Source organism: Hydra viridissima, unplaced genomic scaffold, assembly GCF_058129835.1.
Source record: "Hydra viridissima isolate aposymbiotic clone 2 unplaced genomic scaffold, HvirCarnegie_v1 scaffold_16, whole genome shotgun sequence".
Taxonomy (NCBI): domain Eukaryota; kingdom Metazoa; phylum Cnidaria; class Hydrozoa; order Anthoathecata; family Hydridae; genus Hydra; species Hydra viridissima.
In genome coordinates this window covers 4,083,470-4,104,943 of record NW_028324315.1, presented here as the reverse complement: position 1 = coordinate 4,104,943, position 21,474 = coordinate 4,083,470, and the positions used below count along the sequence as shown (strand labels likewise).

At 35.6% G+C, this 21,474-nt stretch overlaps 5 protein-coding genes and 1 non-coding gene across 11 annotated transcripts in view; 1 reads left to right on the top strand and 5 right to left on the bottom strand.

The window, feature by feature from the left end:
* The window catches only part of LOC145199530 (uncharacterized), a 300,653-nt gene that overhangs the window by 199,138 nt on the left and 80,041 nt on the right, over positions 1-21,474 (bottom strand). The window lies entirely within an intron of this gene.
* The window catches only part of LOC149877590 (uncharacterized), a 375,375-nt gene that overhangs the window by 311,976 nt on the left and 41,925 nt on the right, over positions 1-21,474 (bottom strand). The window lies entirely within an intron of this gene.
* Positions 1-21,474, bottom strand: part of LOC149877591 (uncharacterized) — a 127,978-nt gene that overhangs the window by 64,586 nt on the left and 41,918 nt on the right. The window lies entirely within an intron of this gene.
* Positions 1,690-1,761, bottom strand: Trnad-guc (transfer RNA aspartic acid (anticodon GUC)). The gene has a single exon. It is a non-coding gene; the product is annotated as a tRNA-Asp (tRNA).
* On the bottom strand, positions 2,322-21,182 carry LOC149877594 (uncharacterized). The gene is made up of 2 exons (XM_090074240.1): positions 20,140-21,182; positions 2,322-2,532 (listed from the first exon to the last, which is right to left on the bottom strand). Exons 1-2 carry the CDS (start codon positions 21,180-21,182, stop codon positions 2,322-2,324), a joined length of 1,254 nt encoding a protein of 417 aa, XP_089930366.1.
* LOC149877595 (uncharacterized) lies at positions 13,262-15,241 on the top strand. Its single transcript, XM_090074241.1, has one exon. The coding sequence runs from the start codon at positions 13,262-13,264 to the stop codon at positions 15,239-15,241; it is 1,980 nt and encodes a 659-aa protein (XP_089930367.1).

The following is a 21,474-nucleotide window of genomic DNA, read 5'->3' as shown; positions in this document are numbered from 1 at the left end:
AAAATAATAATTATTTTGATGCTTTTAGTTTTTTTTTTCAGCAGAGAACGGTTGCAGAGTTTTTTGTTTTAAAAATCAAGTTGTTTCACACACTAAACCTATCCCCCCTGATCCTTCTTATATTCCCCCCTCTCTTCCCAATTCGACTAGGAGAGCTTAAATTTTTTGGATCAGCGAAACCGATAAAAATTTATTTTGTGACGTCTAATCTATTTACAAGACTTCAAAACAATCTGGTGCTTTATGGATGGATAAAAATAATTTTTCTTTTATTAGTTTGAAACATTTCAGTTTTAAATATTAAAAACTAGGTCTAAAAACAACTTTTCGGATCAGCAATCCTAAGATTATTTACACCACATGTTATACCAGGCCACTGGGGTTTTTTCAGTTTACCACTGCGCGTTGATAATAAGCATTAAATAATAAACTTTTATTCTTGGTGTATGTATAATTGGTAAAGCTGGTTTTGAACGTGAGAGAAAAGAAAGTAAAGCAATTCTACTTTATATGCATCCACATGGTCCAAAGTGTTCTATTATCTGGGCTCAAAACCAGATGAATGATATTTCAGTTTTTGAAAGCTATATGAAATGTATATATATATACATACATTTTATTCATCAAATGCATTGTACAACCTGCGTTTAAATTACGCAGGTTGTACAATGCATTTGATGAATAAAATGCGTTTTTTTTCATGCACCATTTAGATCCAAATATGCCGAGCTTACTTTCTTCACAAATAAATATGCCAAGCTTACTTTCTTCACAAATAAAGGAGCAGAACTACAAAGGAGTCTTGGTGTTGTTAAAGAGATACGAGGTGAAAAATTAGGAAATACTTCTCAGACTCTTAATAAAATAAGTTTCTTATCGAAAATTAACATACTAAAACATTCTTAAGATTTTGGGGCTTTTAGTAAACGTTTCTTATTAAAAATGAAAGCGTGTACTATCCTCATAGACCGGTTTTCCCAACGCGGGCCCTGCGTTTGGTAACACCAGTGTATGAGGATAGAAGATACGAAGCTGACCAAATGGTAAGTTAATAATTAATGTTCACCAAAACTCTGCAAAGCTCTTGAGCCTTAAGGTAATTAATCTAAATGGTAAAAGCTTGTAAACAAAATCTGGTGAAAAAAAAGATTTATAATTTAACTTATTACCCTGTTAATAGTTTCAAAGTTTTTTGTCTGTTAAAACTACAAATGCTTTGTATTGTATCATTAACCAACGCGTTCACATTTCTCCTACGTTGAAAATTTTTTGTAGAGTTTTGATAAACTCTTAAACTATCCATGACAAATACGTTTAGCAAATTTTCTAAACATATGGACGTTGATGAATCCCTGATGTTTATATAATTATTATGAACGAATCGCGTTATGAAAAATGAATTTTACATCTGTGATAAAAATAGTATTACAAATGCAGTTTGGCGTATAATAAATATAAAAATTAAAAGTCGCTGATAATAATCAGCTAACATAATTTTTAGGATAAAATCTGATTTCAAAAACTCTTTTACTGGATGTTTTTACAATCGGAATTTGCAACCATTTACTAAAGCTTAACAACCTAAAAGAAAAGTATTTTTAATCAAAAGCTTACCTTTAAAGTGAAAAGATACATCTTAAAAGAATACAGATACAGAAAAGATACAGCTTCAAAGTGAAAAATTTTATTCTCCCCGGCGGGGAATCGAACCCCGGTCTCCCGCGTGACAGGCGGGGATACTTACCACTATACTACCGAGGAATACGTTTAACTTAAGAAAATTTAAGTTTAAATACTAAAAACTTCACCAATTAAAAAGGACTATTATCTCTGAAACCCGATTTTTAGGGCCTGTTTATATGGAAAACGGGCTGGCACGTTTGCCAAGCCAGCCCGTTTACCGAGATATTGACGTTACTAATATTTTAACTTAATTTTATTTTGCGTTTATATGAATAAACGAATTAGCCCGGATTGCTATCCGGGCCAGCTCGTTTATTCATATAAACGCAAAATAAAATTAAGTTAAAATATTGATGACGCCGAGATCTCGGCAAACGGGCTGGCTCGGCAAACGAGCCAGCCCGCTTTCCATATAAACAGGCCCTTAGACATAAATTAATAACTTTTATTACAACACAAAATAACTAACAATTTTTATTTCTTAAAATTACTAGTTATGTACTTAACATGTTATAACTAAATTTTATATGAAGAAAATATAATAAAGACATAATTATATTTTATATATTGTCATTTATAATTATTTTCGACAAAAACGAAAAGATTAGTTTATATTTGAAAAACCACATAAGTTTAAATTATATTTCACTGTCCAATTCATTAAAATCTAAATGGTTGATAGATATCAGTTCTTCAGAACCATCGTCGTTGTTTTCTTCATCACAACTTTCTTCGCTTTCACTGTGTTGATGTTGTGAGGCAATAGGTAGCATTTCTTTTAATAAATTTATTACCTCAAGAGGAAGAGGAAATTTACGTCGATGCTGAATTCTTCTGTGTAAATTAATGCTGAAATAACAGTGATTAATAATAATGATTAACGGTTAGTAATAATAATGATTAATGGTTAATAATAATTATTATTAATGGTCAATAATAATTATTATTAATGGTTAATATTTATTATTATTAATATATTTGTAATAATTAATAATAAATTTATTAGTATAAAGTGATTCCATCTGCTGAGAAATCACTTCTTCTTGCAATTGTACAATACGTCTCGTCATATGTTCTAATAAGTTTTTTTAATGGTACATGCGCAACGCTATTGGAAATGGAAATGCCATGTTGCATTTCCATTTCCGATAATAAAATTAGAAACCATTATTAATTCAAATGCTTCTTCGGCTTCTACTGTTTCTTTTTTTGGTAAAAATTAAGCTTTCGTTAATTTTAGCTGGCCGAGATGGACTTTTGCTGAATTCTTTTAAAACCAACGCTGAACCAAGTTTTTTTTATTGACTCGCAGCCATACCTGCTGGTTTCAATTTAGGAGTTGCTTCGTACGATTTATCATGACGTTGGTCTTAAGCCTCCATTCTTTTTGCCCGATCCAATTTTTCAGTGTATGATAAACATAGTTAACTATCGTTTCTCTAGAAGATCTTGATAGAATCGAATGACCAGAAGACGTTGATATAACTTCACCATCAAACACTGTAGTTTCTTACTTCAATCTGAATTTTTCCTTTTAAATTGGTTCTATGCATGGCATTCTCTACGACAGGCCTTCATTCATCTCGCAACCGGATTTTTTTGTGGGGGGCCAACTTTTTTACAGCAAAAAAAAAAAAACCTTTAATAAAAGTTAATTTTTAAAAACTAAAAAGTAAATGTATAACCTAATAATTTTTGAATAAATAAATAAATAAATAAAAAAATTATAAAAAAAAAACGCATAACCTAAAGTAATCAACAATTTAAAAAAAAAAAAAGGAAAAAGTGAATATGAACTTTTAGATCAAACAACATTCTATTATCAGAGATTTAATCAATTTTTAAATAATGTGAATATGACATTTTAACATCTTCAGCAATAAAAAATTCTGGATCTTGCAAGTTTGAAAGAATTTTGCAGCAGTCTTAAATTTAAATGGCATAATGCACATTGACGGCCTGGTTCCTTATTAAAATAGTCAATGTGCACATTTAATTTCAAAAGTAGAGATGTATGCTTGATACGTAACTTTACAACAATCTGTTGAACACTCAGAAAAAAATTACCTCCAGATCCTTAAGATTTTTTGCATAGTTTAAAATATAAAAGCGTGGGTATTACACCACGCCCTTAAAATATATACATACATCTCCAGATCCACCGGGATCTTTTGGACTTATTCGTGAGGGTGTCGTAGTTTAAAATATACAAGCGTGGTTATTAAGCCACGCCCTTAAAGTAAAAACATACATCCTCCGGTCCCACGGGGATCCTTAGGACATATCCGTGAGGAGGTGGTTTTTAAATCATAAACATTAGGTTTGGATTGTTCTCATCAATTAAGGCGTTATTTATAGAAAATACTTTGTGGAGTTTTTCCACTTCGTTTTCTCTTGCGTATTTATTATATTTCATTTTACAGAGGTATTTTATTTCTCTTTTTATGTTTTCTATTACTTTCGAGGTCGTTTCGCTCTTGTTTTCATTTTCTCTTAGGTTTCTCGACCTCCATAGCTCAGTTATTATTACGTTCGTAATTGTTGCTACTAGCTTGGCTATGGGGTTGTTTTTCGGGAGGTTTTCAATGTTTAAACAAAAAATCACGTGGACAATGTTGACTTTTTTGCGGTAGGAGTGTCTCGTAGATTTTCTTAAAGGCCGTCCAGACCCCTCTCGCTTTTTTACAAAGCAAGAAAGGGTGCAAGGTATTTTCGGAAAGGTTGCAGGTTTTGCACAACGTGCAACCTCGTCCGCGGTTCTTTTTCCAATTCTTTATTTTCTCTAGGGTCGGGAGACTGTCATGGAGCAGTCTCCACGACGTGTTTTGGCTAGGTCCTTGCGCGTGGGAGTTGAAGCTGCGTTGCCATATTCGCATCCACGGCAGAACTTTTTGAAAAGTGGCATTCCATTTCCTTTCCGTGTTTTCAATGTCGCGGTTGTGTTGCGTGTTCGTTAAATGCAGATAAACTTTTTTTGTTGTTTTGGGTTTCGGTTCAAAAATGGGGAAGTTTTTTTTAAGACTTTCTATCACGTCTTTATAATAGAAAGGCGGACTGTTTAGAGTTTTCGGGAAATTATTTTTTGTAAAAAAGTGCCATTGCGGGTGTTTGCTATTCGCTAGGCCGGATAGAGACATAGCCAAAAGGTACTTTTGGAAAAAGACACTCTCGTGTGGTGGCTCTATTTCTTGTATTTGCAGGAGGTGTTTTGTCCTGAGTGCAAGGCACTGTTGAGCCACATCTAGAATACCCAGCCCTCCTTTCGACGCGGGCAGATTTATAATTTTTCGTTTCACTGGTTTCGCGTAATCGCTTTGTTAGAGGTATACAGATATTTGTTTTTTAATTTCTTTATCCGTTGTTTTACTTGGGGGGAAGAGATTGGCTATAAACCATACCTTTGACAAGGCGAGCGTGTTTACATATATTGCTTTGCACCGAAGCGAGACGTTTCTATATCTGAATAATTTTAGTTTAGTTTTGAGTTTTTCGACGGCTTTTTGCCAGTTTGCGGCAGCAGTCACTCCTAGGTCCGTGTAGAAATTTGTACCTAGTATTTTTATTCCGCTTTGATTGCACCAGTTTATGATTTGATTGTTTTGTTTTAGAGTGTTTTCATAAGTGGTGTAATCAAAGCCGCCGAGCGCGAGTCCTTTGGTCTTTGATCTGTTAAAATTGGAGCCCGTGGCTTGTTCGAAGTTTTTTAATATATTAAAAAGTTCGTTAATTGATGCAAGACTCCTGACGAAGATTGTTGTGTCGTCTGCATATTGCATAACCTTGAGTTTCTTTTTGGTGCCGGGCATGGGGATTCCATCTATGTTTTTGTTTTGTTTTATTTCAAGTGACTGGGATTCTACAGCGGTGCAGTAAAGCATGAACGAGATCGGGTCTCCTTGCCTCACACCTCGTTTTATGTTGAAAGGTTTACCCATATAGCCATTGTTAATAATTAGTGACTGGTTGTTTTTCATAGTTTGTTTTATAGCTGTTACAAAGCTTTTACCAAGGTTAAACCTTTTAAGCGCTCTAAAAAGAAACTTTCGGTCTATTTTGTCGAAAGCTTTCTCTTGGTCTACAGTTAAGAAAAGGCCTTCGATGTTTTTGTTTTTTGTGTATTCTATTACCTCTCTAGCTAAAAATAGATTAAAGAAAATTTGTCTCCCTGGAACGGAACACGTCTGTGAGGGTTCCAATATTTTGCGGAGGATCTTCGCAAGTCTTAGCGCGAGCGCTTTCGTAAATATTTTGTAATCGGCGCACAGCAGAGATATCGGTCGCCAGTTTTGTATCATTTTAGAGTCTCCTTCTTTTGTGAGAAGACTGATTAGAGCTGCTCTCTGGGACCATGACAGTTGGTTTTTGCTGTCGAAGAGGTTTTCATTAGCGAGGGTTGTTAGTTCCTCCCCGTAAACATCCCAGTATTCTTGATAGAATTCAATTGGAATACTGTCTGTCCCTGGTGTTTTTCCTTTAGTAAGGGAGTTCCCGGCGTTGCGCAATTCCTCGCTGCTAAATTTTATATTTAAAAAAGCGTTTTTATCGTCGGTAAGAGTTTTTGTAATTTTATTTAGAAAAAAATCTTGTTTTTCTTGACAGTGTTTTTGGTTTTTATAAAGGCTTTTACAATAGCTTCTTATTGTTTTAAGAATGTTTGTAGTGTCGTTGAAGACTCTGTCCCCGCTTATTATTTCCTTAACTGTTTTTTTGTTTTAGTTGCTTTTTTCCATTTGAAAGAGAGCTTTGGAAGGGATTTCACCCTCTTCCACTATCCTCTGTTTTGTTTTTACAAAAACTCCTCCATCGTATTTTAAATCAAGCGCCTCTTTTTTAAGTGACTTAATTTTTTCGCTGTTTTTGTTCGGCTTCATTTTTTCATTTTCAATTTCGTGTTCTAGAGTTTCAATTAAATTACGCTTTTCGGTTTTTGTTTCCTTTGCGCGCTCGATCGCTCTTTCTTTTATATTGTTTTTCATTAAGTCCCACCATTGGTTTTTAGTTTCGTATAAATGTTTGTTTTTTTTGCTTTCTAAAATGTTTTGAGAGATATTTTGCTTAAATTTAGAATCTTTTAAAATTGTGGTATTTAAATGCCAGTAACCTTTTCCTTTTGCGTTTTTGTTTGGAATTTTGAGTTTGCAGTAAATCGCGCTGTGGTCGCTTAAGCCGTTTTCAAGCATGCCGCAATCGCACTCCTCTGCAGTGTTTCCAGAGACATAAATCCTTTCTATTCTGCTCTTAAAACTTTTATCAGGCTTTACGAAGGTAAATTCTTGTTTTAAGGGTATTAATTTGCGATAAATGTCTACTAATTCATATTTTTCAGTAAAGTTTTTTAGTTGATTTTGGCCTAGGGTGTTGTTTTTTATTAAAAAGTTCACCACCTTGTCGGTTAGGGCAGGGTTTTCAACCATGTTGAACTCTCCAGACAAAATTAAGATATCGCACTTACGCGTATGTTGTTCTATTGATTTAAAAAAGTTTTCTTTTTTCTGCGGGTTGTTAGGTCCGTAGATATTCCATATTCGAAAGATTGTTTCATGGAGGTTAATGTTAGCAGCAAGAATTCTCCCGCGCTTATCGTTTGTGACTTCGTTTGTTTCTATATCTTTTTTGAACAGAATCGCGACTCCGCGCTCCTTATGGGTAAAATTATTCCATAAGGATTTTCCTCGCGTCATATTTTGCCATTCTAATGCCCATTTTTTAGTGTTTTCTTCACAACCGTGAGTTTCTTGTATAAGAAAAGCATCGCAGTTTTCGCTAACGCAGAATTTCATTGTGTTATGCCTTTTGGTTGCGTCATTTAGACCGTTTACGTTTAGCGTGAGAATTTTTGCAGCTATGAGGAAAACCACAACAAATTAATCAAAAACTTTTTATAGCCTAGTGATCATTCCTTAAAATCAAAATAGAATTTCTTACGTCAAAACGCGCATGTTTTCGCATTCCTTTTTAAAAGATGGTGACTCAACATGGTTCATAAATGCTAATAAGAAGTTACAGTATTCCTTCAATGGTGTCGGGTCTCGTTGTTTTGTTTTCTGTCAGTTCGCTCCAGGCTTTAAGAAGGTGTTGGTTGAATTTCGGTAGTGCTTTCAGTCCTGTTGTTGTTATGTATGTGAGTAGTGTGTGTTTTCCCTGTTGACTGTCTCGGTACTTGTCAAGGTAATATTTTGCGGTGTGGGTCCAGGGGGCGTTGTCCGTGTTAGTCAGTAGTTTAGTTGCCCATCTGGCCTGTAGTGCGTCGAATTTTGTTTGGATGTCTGTCAGGTTCAGTCCTCCGTCTTTAACTGTTTGGAGTATCTGTTTTCTGTTTATCTTTGTTTTTTTGCCGTCCCACAAGTAGTCTTGTATTGTAGAGTTGAGTTGTTTAATAGTTTTTTCGTCTGAAAGAGGAATAACTTGTTTTGTGTGCCACATCTCGCTCATCGCAAGCGAGTTAAGCACCAGCACTTTTCCTTTGAGCCTTAGTTTATGCCTCTTCCATGCTTGTATTGTCTTTTGTATTTTTTGTATGATGGGAGTCCAGTTCAGTTGTTTTTGGTCTTGTCCTTCTCTGTGGAAGGTGACGCCTAAGGTTTTTAGGTGCGTCTCCTTCCAGTTGAAGTTTAGTGGTCCTGTTTTTGTGGTACTGTCTTTGCCTATCCAGATGCCCTGGCATTTGTTTCTGTTAAGTTTCGTGCCTGTAGTGTGTTCGAAGTCTTCAAGTAATTGGTTAAGTCTTACCAGTGAGTTCTGTCCTGTGATGTAGAAGAGGGTGTCGTCGGCGTAGGCGGTTACTTTCGTTTCGTCTTCGTTAACTGTTATGCCTCTGATGTCTTTGTCTTGTTCTACGTTTCGTAATAGTATGTCTACTTGTAGTATGTAGAGTATCATTGATAGGGGCCATCCTTGTCGTACCCCTCTTGTCGGATGGAAGGGGTCTGACAGGTGCCCGTTTGACTTGATGGTCGTTTCTATGTCTTTGTAAAGGGTCTTTATGTTTTCTATCGTTTTAGTGCCGTAGTTGAATATTTTTAGTACTTTTTGTAGGTACGTCCAGCTCACCCTGTCAAAAGCTTTTATTTGGTCGATGGCGACGATGCATGTGTCTGTGTATTGTTCTGTCTTTGCGATTTTCAGTATGTCACGTGTGTATATGAGGTTCATGTGCATTTGTCTGTTTGGTACGCATGCAGTTTGGTGTTTGCTGATTATGTGCTGTAGCGTCTGTTTAAATCTGTTTGTCAGCGTTTTTGTTATCAGTTTGTAGTCTGTGTTTAGCAGGGAAATTGGTCTCCAGTTCGTTATGTCTTTCCTGTCTCCGTTTTTGTATATGCATGTCAGTATTGCCTGTCTTTGTGTGGGAGTCAGGAGTTTTCTGTTTAGTACCGCGTTCGTCATGTCGGTAAAGTCTTTTGCCAGTATTCCCCAGAACATTTTGTAGAGGTCCGGCGATAGTCCGTCTGAGCCCGGGGATTTGCCGTTTTTTGTGTTATTCAGTGCTTTTGTTATTTCTTGTTCTGTGAGGTCGTTGTCACATTTGTTTTTTTTTTGTTCGTTTGACAGTTTCGGTAGTTTTGTGTTTTTAAGTATTTCGTCTTGTCTTGTTTCGTCTAGCGTTTCGTTTTTGTATAGGGTTTTGTAGAAGTTTCTCATTATGTTCAGTATGTCTTCTTGTTTGTCTTTGACTGTTCCGTTTTCGTCTGTTAGTTGCGTTATTTGGCGTCTGGCTGTTTTTTGTTTTTCTAGTGAAAGGAAGAGTTTAATCTTACGTTCACCGTCATTGTTCCAGTCTATTTTTGTTCTTATCCGTGCACCTTCTTCTTTCTTTTTTTCGATTTCTTCTAGTTCTCAGGCGTTGACTTATTTGGTCGTCCCGTCCCAGTCTCTCTTCCTTCTTTAGTGTGTTTCTTAGTCTTTTACGTAGGTATGTCTCATATTTTTGTTTTTGTCTTGTTAGTGCTTTTGCGTATTTTACTGTCTTTTGTTTGATTGTTTGTTTTGTATTCTCCCACCATTCCGTAATGTCGCGGTAGAGGGGTTTTGTGGCTTATTTTTGTCTATTGTGTTTGTCATTAGTTTTATGTAGTTGTTGTCTTTGAGAAGTGCGTTGTTCATGATCCATAGTCCTTTCCCTCGCGTTATTTTGTTGAACGTAATTGTAATTTGAGGGGCGTTATAATGGTCGGTTATTGTTGTTGGGATCATTTTTGTGTTTGTTATGTAATGACCTATACTATTGCAAGTATAGATCCTGTCTAGTCTTGTCCTGGTCGTTGTGATGTGATGTAGGTAAGTGTATTGTCTGGTCGATGGGTTTTGTTTGCGGTATATGTCTTCAATGTTTAGAGTGTGTTTGAGTTTTGTTAGGGAGTTTTGTGATAGACAAGTTTGTAAGTATTCGTTTATGGAAGTTTTGTCTAGTGCATTTTCTGTCATGTTGAAGTCGCCGGCAAGTATGTGTATGCTCTCCGGCGTTGTCCTGTCTTTTAGGGTGTTTTGTAGCTGCGTCCACAGTCTTTCTCTGTCTTTTTGTTTTTTGTATTGTCCTCCTGATGGGGCGTAGACGTTTGTTAGTGTTATTTTGTGTCCGTGAAGTTCCACATCCAGTATTTGGTAGTGTCCGTTTTTGTCTGTTATGGCGTTGCTTGTTGTCGGGTAATTGTCTCTAAAACATATGGCTGTCCCTCCCGTGTTTTCTGTTCCTGGTGAGAAGAGAATGGTTCCTGGCCACAGTTTTTCTGTTTCGTTGTAAAGGTCTGGGGATATATGCGTTTCTTGTAGTAGAATTATGTCATTTTCAGAGTTCCACATTGTGTGTAGGATTTGTCTCCGTCTCTGTCTACTTCGCATTCCTGCTGTGTTTATTGTCATAAGTTTCGTAGTCATTTTTATATTAGGTTTTGTTTGTGAAGGATTTTGTTTTGGGTTTCGGGTTTTGTCTCTTTTCGGTTTGAGTTTGTGTCTGGGTGTTTTGTGTTAGCGTCCGTGTGGTTTTCTTTTTGTTTTTGTAAGGTTTTCCGGGCATTGTTTTCCATGTTTTGTCAGTGTTGTTTCGCTTTTTCTTTTTGTCGGTTTTTGTGTGTGTTCGTTTGGAGGGTTGTCTGTGTCCATGGGTGTGGTGGAGGAAGGAGTGCTTGTTTGTGGTTGTTCGTCTGTGGTTTGCGTGTTGTCATTTGTCGTGTTTCCTGGTTGTGTTTCTTGGGTTTCTGTTGGGACTGGTGTGTGTGTTGTGTTTGAGCTGATCTTTTGTTTTGCGTTGACCGCAGTTGGGAGTTGAGATGGGGTATTTGTTTTCTCCTTTGGTAGCGTGGGTTTTTCTGTCACGTTTTTTGTGGTGTCTTTAGTGGGCTGTTTGTTTGCTGTTTTCTGTGTTTTTGGTTCTTTTTTTGAGTTGTCTTTTTGTTTTGTTGGTTCGTAGTCCAGTGTCATTTCGTCGGTGTCAGGGTCGGAGTCAGGTTCTGAGTCTGACAGTTCTAGGTCTTGGAGAAGTTTTTCCGTTTCCTGTTGAGCTGGTTTTGTCTGGGTTATCTTGCCCTTGAAATAGAGTTGATGTTGTCTGAAGTCTATTAGTACTGTGGCGGGTATTTTGTGTACGTCTATTGTTGGTATTAGGTGTACAAGTCTACGGCCGTCTCGTATGGTCTTGCTGTTGTTATAGTATCCGTAGCTGATATCAAGGATCTTACCATACGGTTGGATGGCTTGCGCTATTTCCTCGTTCATCGTTGAGGCATCAGTTTTTATTGTGATGAGGAGGGTGTTGTTTCTTCTTGGCTTCACCTGGGCTTTCTGTATATCTCCCGGGAAGTGAAGGTTCTTTGTTAAGATTTTTGAAACTAGTTCTTTTGATTTCATTTCGATTGTGTATTCTCCTTTTCCTCTATATTGTATAGAGTTGATCGTTCCTGCTCCTATTTCTTTTGAAATCGTTGCTGTTATTTCCTGGACCTTTTTTTCTATTCCTTGGGGGGATTGGTCTGGGGTGTAAGAGTAGGTTTGGAAAATCCTATTGTGTATTTCCTCTTTTCTTTGTGCTAGGGTTAAGGTTGTTGTTGTTGATAGGCTGGTTGGTTGGGTTGTCTTGGAATTGTTGTGCTTTAGCGCATCCGCAAAGGATTTTGTTCCTAGATCTTTTGGATTTCGGGGGTCTGGGTTGGAGGGTAGTTTCTGGTCATTATTATTCAAATACCCTTGGTCTGTAAAATGTGGCGCTGTGAAAATCAATGTGGCGTTATTAATGCTCTGAGCAAGCTTCGAGCTTTCAGCCATGAGAGTTTTGGTCTCCTTGATAAGAGTTATATCTGCTTCTGACATTTTTTGTTGTTTTAGGAGCAGTGTGAGCAAAGAAAAAAAAACTGGATAAGTTTGTTTGCTCTTTTCTATTATAGGTCTAGCTATGGTATGTTTTTAGCTAGGTGAGAGATTTCAGATTTTTGTCAAAGGAAATCTGTGAGAAAACCCTGCGAAGTAAATTCGGCTTAGAAATAAAGTTGATATGCAGGAAAAGCTGTATATCTTAAGAGTTTCGCTAAGGAGATAGACTGTGAAAAAGAAGGAAAGTTCTGTAGCAAAGGCTTCGCTACAGAAGAGATTTCCTTTTTCTATTTTGCCTCTGCGGAGGAGAAAAAAGTTTTGGAGTAAGGAATTAGAGTCTCTTACGCGGGGTGTCTTTATGTCTTCACAGCGCACAGTGGGCCAGTAGGTGGACAAAATGGGAAAAATTTTAGTTGTCTAATCTTGAAAACCTATTTAATTTTACTATCTACATATATTAGGAGAAATCTATTGATAATTTATTTATATTAAATCCCTTAGTTACCAGGACTCTAAGCATTTGAATATTGAGATAAAATTAAAAAAAAAAAAAAAAAATTATAAATAAGTAATTAACGGTGACATCAACGTTGTGTTATATTTCAATTACATCTACGTTTTTGAAACAAAAAATTAGTACATGTTTTTCTAGAATATTTAGAGATAAGAAAAACCAATGTGTGAAATAAATTTGTCATAGCATGTTATCTCAGTTATACTTTGAAAATCACAGATTAAAAAAAAAAATTTCTTAAGAAACTTATTTTTTGCCGCACAATAACTAATAATTACCACAATTTGCCATGTGTTGTCTTATATTTATTTGAGCTATATGATGCTTCAATCGAGTTTTAATTGATTGCTCGTCCCCTTAAATCCCCGTTCAGATTTTATGTATGTTTTAACTTGGTTGCTATGGTACTAAATTTTGCATAGCAACAACTCATTTTTACATTAACGTTGTTTTAACAGTATTTTACTTGCGCTAAATACACAATATTGGGGGTATGTATTAAAATGAGATTCAGAATTCTTATGAGGTTAACTTTTTTTGGTTACTATGGATACCTTACTTTGCATAACATAGCAACAACATATTTTCGGTAGTTGTTAGTAATTTAATTACTAACACTGACAGCAATTTAATTACTTTTAATTTTAATTACTAACACTTGTAGTAACTTAATTACTAACAAGTATTAGTAGTCCAGGCGGCATATATATTATAACATTTTACTTTTAAATACAAAATAATTGTTACAATAATTATTTAGATATGGTTTTGTTAAACTTAGACATTCATAATTTTCTCCAAAAAAACAATCTTAGTATTTCAAAACAAAATATTACTGAAGATATATTAAAATTTATTCAGCCCAAATTTGCTGATTTTAAAGACGTTGATTTTAGACATGCTGTTCAACAATTTGTTTACTTGTATAAAAAAAAGTGGAAATCTGCAAACTATACTGTAAAAAATTTTGAAAAGAAGTTTGTGAACTGCCTTAATGAATATTTAATTGTCAGAAAAAAAGACAATGAACCAACTGCAAGTAGACGCGGTCGAAAACCAGTTGCATTTGATAATAGTTCTAATAAAACTAAAAAACGGCGTGTATCTTGTTTAATTGAATCTCATTCATCCAATAAATTATTATTTGCTGCTAATAAAAAATTTAGACATGAATCTGTTGTTATTGCTGCCAAGAATGTTTTAAATATATCAAATACAGATAAAGCAACTAAATATTCAGCAGACGAAGCACTGGCTTTAATAATTGATGCAAGTCTGACAAAAGCTTCCTATCAATTGATTAGAAGCGGAGCCTTGGAGAAAGAATATAACATCTACCCCGCTTACAATGATGTCAGAGATGCAAAATTGAAATATTATCCTGCAAACATAACAGTGGAGGACTATTCAGCTTCAGTTCCTTTAAAAGATTTAATGACTCATACTTTGCAAAGAATCTGTGCAGTTCAGGAACCTGAGCTAAGGCACTTGATATTGAACGACAAAGCAATAAGAACAATGACACTAACGTGTAAGGCTGGTTTTGATGGTGCTACTGGCCAAAGCATTTATAAACAAGTTTTATCAGAATCCGACATTAACAGAGATTTAAAGCGTGAAGAATCATTATTTATTACTTGTCTTGTCCCATTGGATTTGACTGGATTTAACAACAGCAACGAAAAGGTGCCTATTTGGAGAAATCAAAAGTCGTCCTCCACAGCCTATTGTAGACCCATAAGATTTGCATACAAAATGGAATCCAAGAAATCTGTGATTGAAGAAGATCAGTACATTAAAAGTGAGATAGAAAGCTTGGGTATGATTTTATTAGAGGTTTGCGGATCTTCTATTGAAGTGAATTGTATTATTGAACTTACAATGATTGATGGGAAGGTTCAAACAATATTATCTGAAAAAAATAAGTCATACCAATGCTGTTCAGTGTGTGGTGTCTCTCCAAAAATTATGAATAGTCTTGATATCCTTAATACAGATTATACTAACAGAGAGTTCAAATATGGTCTTTCCAGTCTTCATGCATGGATTCGATTTTTTGAGATGTTGTTGCACATTGCATATAAAAAAGAAACAAGAAAGTGGCAAGCAAGATCTAAAGAACACAAAGAAAAGGCATCTGTAGCTAAACAAAAGATTCAGACTGATTTTATGAACAAAATGGGACTTGTTGTTGATTTCCCTAAAAGTGGTGGTTCTGGAACAAGTAATGATGACAATACCTCAAGGCGTGCTTTTGCAGCATATGAACAAACAGCTGAAATTCTGGGTATTGACCAAAACCTTATATTCAGATTTTACATTATCTTGGTAACGCTCTCTTCAGGATATGAAATAGACTGCTTAAAGTTCAAGGATTATTGTTTTGACACTTTTAGACTATATGTGTCCCTTTATCCATGGTATTACATGGCTCAATCAGTTCACAAAGTATTGATACATGGACATGACATAATTAAAAGCCTTACATTACCCATCGGACTTATGTCAGAGGAAGCTCAAGAGGCTAGAAATAAAGACTTTAAATCTTATCGCGAAAATTTCAGCCGAAAAACATCCAGAAAAGCAACAAATACTGATCTTATCAATAGACTCCTAGTTTCCAGTGATCCTGTTATTTCATCATTGCGTAAATCAACATCACACCAAACAAATCATAAAGCATTTCCTTCAGATGTTTTACAATTACTTAAACAATCTTCAAACGATATTATTGTTTTATAATTTTTTGATGTAACTTAAAATTGATAACGTTTTCTTGCACTATTTTTTGCTTTTATTATTCCTAAAACATTATTTACCTAAATACTCAATTTTTATTCAATATAGGTGGGTCAAAAATCCGATAAGATATTCAAATATCATTTTACCACTTTGTAACTAAGGAAAGTATCCGGTAACTAAGCAATATAAGTATCCATAACAACTAAATTTAAAAAATTATCACTTTTGTAAGAAGTGTGATCTCATATTGGTACTCATGCCAAATTTAGTGAATATAGCACTTATAAAATATCTGCAGATAACAAAAGTAGTTGTTGTTGCTAAGCAAAATAAAGGTATCCATAGCAACGAAATAAAAAAATATTACCTTCATAAAAAGCGCAGACATCATATTAGTACTCATACTAATTTTAGTGAATATAGCTCTAATATTAAATTAGTTATGAATTTTGTCCAGTAAAAGTGCATTCTGGCCCACTGTGCATTGTTACATCAAATAAACCGCATCCTTTTTTCATCCATGTCTCATTTCTATGAAACAGAAGAGATTTTCTAGAGTGGTATACTATTCTTTTTTCTTCAGCTGTAATAGAAACGAATTTCTCAGCAAAGGACATCACTATTCTTAACAGTTCTTCACTGATTGTTGGATAAAAATCGTTAGTATCAAAAACGACGAATTTTGAAAAACGAAATATAAAATAAAAATAAAAAGTTAAAAGTCCAAACACAAAACTGAAAAAGAAAAAAGAAAAAGAAAAATGAAAAAGTTTCAACGAATAAGAGCTTTTTATGATCATCGCAGAAAACTACTTAGTTTCAGTTTTATATCTAGTTTATTTTCCTCGTTCCAAATGTTTTTAGTTTCGTTAAGAAATTCCTCTAAAGTGTTTTTCCTTTTGCTATTTGCCATTTGGTATTCGGTATTTATTTTTTTTTTTAGTTTACCTTCGAATTCTCTTAGGAGGTTCTCTTTCGAGATCATGATTCGCTCATGATATGCTCTCATTCTGTTACAATATATGTGGAAGAAAAGTTCGTTAAAAATAAAATTTGAAAAGTTATATTCATGCGCGCTATCATCAGGTCCAAACAAAAAGAGTTTAGAAGTATTTTTAAAAGTTTCGGTTTTAGGATACAAGATGTTTAAAAAAGAGACTGCGTATTTTATTAAAGGTTGCACCTTTTCACAGTTGAACAACACGTGTGGTAGATTTTCGCATTCTTTCATGGATTGCGAGCATAGTTCGTCATTGGCGTAACCTCTTTTTTTAAAAATTGCGTTTGTGGGCAATGCAAAATGAATGGCTTTATATTTAATTTCGCTCGCTTTATTGTTGTTTTGGCTTTTGTGTATTTTATAAAAAAGTTTTTCCTACTCCTTATTGGTAGTGTTAAGCATGCTGTTTTTGAAAATCTTATTCCATTTTAAAAAATGCGTTTTTGTTTTTGCAATTTCTTTTTCCATTAGAATTTTATAGACAGTTTTGGATTTTAAATTTTGTATGCTTAGTTTTAAGTTTTTCGACACCGTTAAATTCAGGTTAGCTTTGTTAAGGTCTTAGTTTTGGTGTTCGTTTTCAATTTTGTGTTTCCAGTCGGAGGGGGGGGGGGGGGGAGGAAGGATGTGATTTTGTCGAGTTGTTTTTTGGTTAAGTTTATCATTCTGTTGTCGAGGAAGACCGGTTTGAACACGTTGGAGATGTTGGCCAGTTTTATAAGTTCGTTTCGTTTTGCGTTGTTTGTCGGTCTAAGAGTTTTGTTTTGTTTACGTAGAGCTGGGTTGTCGAAGATGAAATGTCGCAGTATATGTTCTATGGTGAGATGTTTATGCGTTTCGTTTTTTGTAAGTTCAACACAGTCTGTAATCATTTGTCTGTAGTATAGAGGTAAGGTCTTGAGAGTGGCGTTTGAGTGTGCGGTCAGAAAAACTAGGTTTCCCTGAACGGGCGTTTCTGTATTTGTTGAGTATGTGTTCGGCTGTGTCGCGCCAAGGTCCTGTGTTTTTGCCGTTGAAAAGTTTGGACACCCAGCTCGCTTGAATGGATTTGAGCTTTTCGCTGATGTTTATTTTTTTGAGTCCACCCTTTTTAATCGGCAGTTTGGAGATGTTTTTGTTTGTTTTGATATTTTTGTTGTCCCACAAATAGTTCTGAATGATGTTTTCGAGGTTGGTAATAAGTTTTTGGCAGGGTAGAGGTAGGGTAAAGGCAAGGTGCCACATGCCACTAAGTAGCGACTGGATTATGCTTAGCGCCTTGCCCTTAAGGGAGAGTTTAACCCTCGACCATTTGAGGATTTCCTCTCGAACTTTGCCTACCTCTTCCCTCCACTGTTTGTGGGCGCTGCACTCATTGTTGTTGGAAAAGAGAACTCCTAAGCTCCTGAAGCAGGGATCTCCCCACTCGAAGCCTAGGTAGTCCTCCTTGTTTTGAATGATGTTGGTACCTAACCACAGTCCTTGGCATTTGTCGCGGTTCAGTTTTGTTCCAGTAGCTCTGTAATTAATGTCTAGTGCGTGTCCAAGTTCGGTAATCGAGTCGTCTCCTATCAAGTAGAAATTGGTGTCGTTAGCATATTGAAGTATTTTTGTTTCATTTTTGTTAATTATAATTCCTTTTATTTTTGGGTTTTTTCTTATATAGCCCGCAAAAATTTCAGCTTGGATGTTGTAAAGCATCATTGAAAGGGGACAACCTTTTCTTACTCCTCTGATTACTTTGATATTTTTAGAAAGAAAACCGTTTATTTTGACGCGCGCGGATATGTCGTAATAAAGCGTTTTTATAAAGTTAGTAAATAGAAGACCGAAGCCGAAAAATCGTAGGCTATCAAATAAAAAAATACGATCCACCCTGTCGAAGGCCTTCACCTGGTCTATGGAGATTATCGAGGCGTTCATTTTGTTTTCATGGGCTATTTTTATGATATCTCTCTTGTAACTGAGGTTGTCATAGATGGTCCTGTCCGGGATACATGCCGTTTGGCATTCGCTAATTATTTACGGGAGGACATGTCTCAACCTGTTGGCCAGGACCTTCGACAGTATCTTATAATCAGTGTTCAGGAGAGATATCGGTCTCCAGTTATTAATATCTTTTTTTTCTCCTTTTTTGTAGAGGCATATAATTATAGCTTGTTTTTGTGACTCCGTCATTTCGCCGTGTTTTAGGACGGAGTTGTACAAAGCAAGCATCGCTTCCCCCAAAAGAGGAAAGCCGGCTTTGTAAAACTCCGCGGTAAGTCCATCGGATCCCGGAGATTTATTGTTCTCCAGTTCTATTATCGCTTTCTTTATTTCAAATAGTTTTATCGGTTTTTGGAGAATTTTTTTGTTGTTTTTTGATATTTTTTTGGATTCAGTATTTTGGAAAAGATGCTTTTGGCTTGAGAGGTCTCTCTCTTCGGTATTATAAAGTTTTTTATAGAAGTTCTCGAATTCAGCGATAATGTCGCGGGAGTGTGTTTTTGTTTCTCCGGCTTCCGAATTCATTTCGGTAATGACGGATTTTGCTAATTTGTTTTTTTCGAGATTTAAGAAATATTTGTTGCATTTTTCGCCTTGATATCTCCATTTAATTCTTGCGCGTATCGCCGCTCCTATCGCTCTATTTTTTTCAAAATGCTCTAATTTGTTTTTAAGTTCTCTACAAAGAATCACCATGTTGGTGTTTTTATGCATCTTTTTTTGTGCGTTTTTTAGTTTTTTTCTCAGTTTGTACTCTTCTTTTCTTTTTTTTTTTGCTTCTATTTTGCTGTAAGCTTGAGCATGGTTTTTAATTGCTTTTTTGAGCGCTTCCCACCAGTCGGTGATGTTTTCAAAGCTGTTTTTTTTGTTCGACTTCTTTTGAAAGGAGATTTTTAAGTTGCGACTGATAGTTTTCATTTTTCAGATGTTTGTTATTTAGGATCCAAATTTCCTTACCGAAATCAACTTTTTGAAGTCTTATTTTGGCAGTTATGGCATTATAGTGTTCCGAGAACGTCGCTGGCACGTGGCTAGTTGTTACATATTGCCTTGCGCTTTTGCTGATGTAGATTCTGTCTAGCCTAGAATGCGTCACGTTGTTTGTAGATCTGTAAGTAAATTCCTCTTTGGTGATGTTAAAGGTACGCCACATATCTTCGAGGTCGAATCTGTTTAGGAGACTTTTTAGGCTCTGTGACGAGCCGCACGTTTTTCTATAGAGTTTGGGATATCTATCGGCATCGTTAAGAACCATGTTAAAGTCTCCTCCACAGACGATAAATACTCGCTCAGATCAAAACTTTGCAATAGTTTTATTATTTTTTGAAAAATATTTTTTCTTTCGTTTTGTTGCAGTTTTGTATGACCAGATGTGGCGTAGATATTTACTAAGAGAAATTTTTGTTCCTTTGTTCTGGTAGCCAGAATGTTGAAATTGCCATTTACATCAGCATGCTCAAAGAAAATTTCATTGAGGTAATTAGCGCATAGAATTGCGGTGCCGCGTGTTCTCTCGCCACCAGAAGAAAAGGACGCAGAGGCGTTCCATTCTTTTGCCACATGTAGACTTTCTTTTTGATTAAGGTGAGTTTCTTGGATGAAAATAAAATCGCTTTTAAGTTTTTTAAAGTTTTTCAGTACAGTTTTTCTTTTAAATTCGTTTTTTAAACCAGAAACATTTGCTGAATAAATTTTTACGCTGCTCATTTTTAACAGGTGAGTGCCGTCGACCTGATGGGTCTTCTATCTCTATTATTTGTTTTGATATATATAAAAAAAAAAAAAATATTGGAAACACAAAAAAAAAATAAAAAAACAAAAAACGCGGAACTTTGTAGTAGAGAAAAAAAAAAAAAAAAAAAAAAAAAAAAAAAAAAAAAAGGCGCGTAAATTATTAAGCGCGAAGATAAAGGATATGAAGTTTTCTCACCCGATCGATTGGTTAAGCGTCTTTTGATTTTGAAGTTTCTTTTTTATGTCCGTTTTTTGCGGGGTTTGTGGTGATGCGCTTCTTTTCGGTGTTTTTTCCACTTTTTTCCATTTCTCTGAATTCGTTTCGTCGTCTTTAGTCGTATTTTCTCTCTCTTTGCCTAGTTTGACTCGTCTACTGCTTTCTTCATATTCTCTATCTCGGTTTCTTTTATTCATTAAGTCGTTTGCTTTCCTCGTAATTTCCAGGAGTTTTTCGTCAGATTGAATTTCAAAGTCTATAGTATCATTATTTTCTTCTTTTTTCTTTGCTTCGCGCTTTTGTTCTACTGTGGTGATTTCTTTTTCTCCTGTTTTTTTAGTTGTTTTAAGTACAATTGTTTCTTCTATAATAGTGGTTTCCTTCTGGATGTTTGCTATTTCCACGTCTTTTTGCGATACTTTATGGGCTTCTGCCACTGCTTTTTGTATTTGTGATATTTGTGACTTCTGTGTAGCGAGTGTTGCTTCGTTTGTTGGAGTGGTACATCTGGTGTTAGGAGGGTGTGCGTTGCCGCACACTCTGCAAAAGAAAGATTTGCCAGCGAAGTGCAGCGCAATACGCACCCCCTCAATTTCAATATGATGAGGTACCTCTTCTAGTTTAACACTCAGTTCAACTCTAAAAAGCCTTCTACCGTCTTTCACACTCCTGTCGAAGTCGTAAGTAGTATGATTAACGCTATATATTTCCTCGATAAAAGGGTCCATTTTTTCTAAAATTGATTCATCTTCTACAAGAGGATAGTATTTTACCGAGATTAAGAAACCTTGTTCGGTACGTCTTCTTTTAGATATAGGATTATTGCTATTGCTTATGTAAAACTCATGACTAATGAAGGCATCGGCATCTTCACTTTTGTGGAATTCTACTATCCAGTGTCCCCTGTTGGCATAAGTTAAACTTGATACTTTGCCTCTTCCGACGATTTCATGAATTTTTTCGTTTAACTCTTTTGCTCTTGATTTCACGTATTTACGGTTAAACAACTCGGCTTTATCCATGTGAACGTTAAAGTCCACCACTCTGTTGAGTCGCGATATCGCTCCTCCAAATTAGGGTGCTTCGGCGAACATGGCCATTTTTGCGTAAGTGAAGCAAATAAAAAACAAACAAAGATGTTTTTACGACGACGGTTGCTCTTATCTATTGCCTGACAGATAAAAAAGACCAATGTTGATCAGGTTTACTTCCCCGTCAAGTAAGTATGTCTTTCCCATTTTGTGTGGGCAGCCTCAGACGTGCCCCAATCTTCGCAATTGTGGTTTTTTGATTGAACCCTAACCGCATCGTTCC

Bases quoted from the DNA above. Each gene is read 5' to 3' on its own strand.
- LOC149877595 (XM_090074241.1), top strand. From the start codon at position 13,262: ATGGTTTTGTTAAACTTAGACATTCATAATTTTCTCCAAAAAAACAAT.
- LOC149877594 (XM_090074240.1), bottom strand. From the start codon at position 21,182: ATGGATAAAGCCGAGTTGTTTAACCGTAAATACGTGAAATCAAGAGCA. The intron at 2,533-20,139 runs GTGAGAAAACTT...CTGTTATTTCAG, and splicing joins ACGCTTAACCAATCGATCGG to CATTAATTTACACAGAAGAA.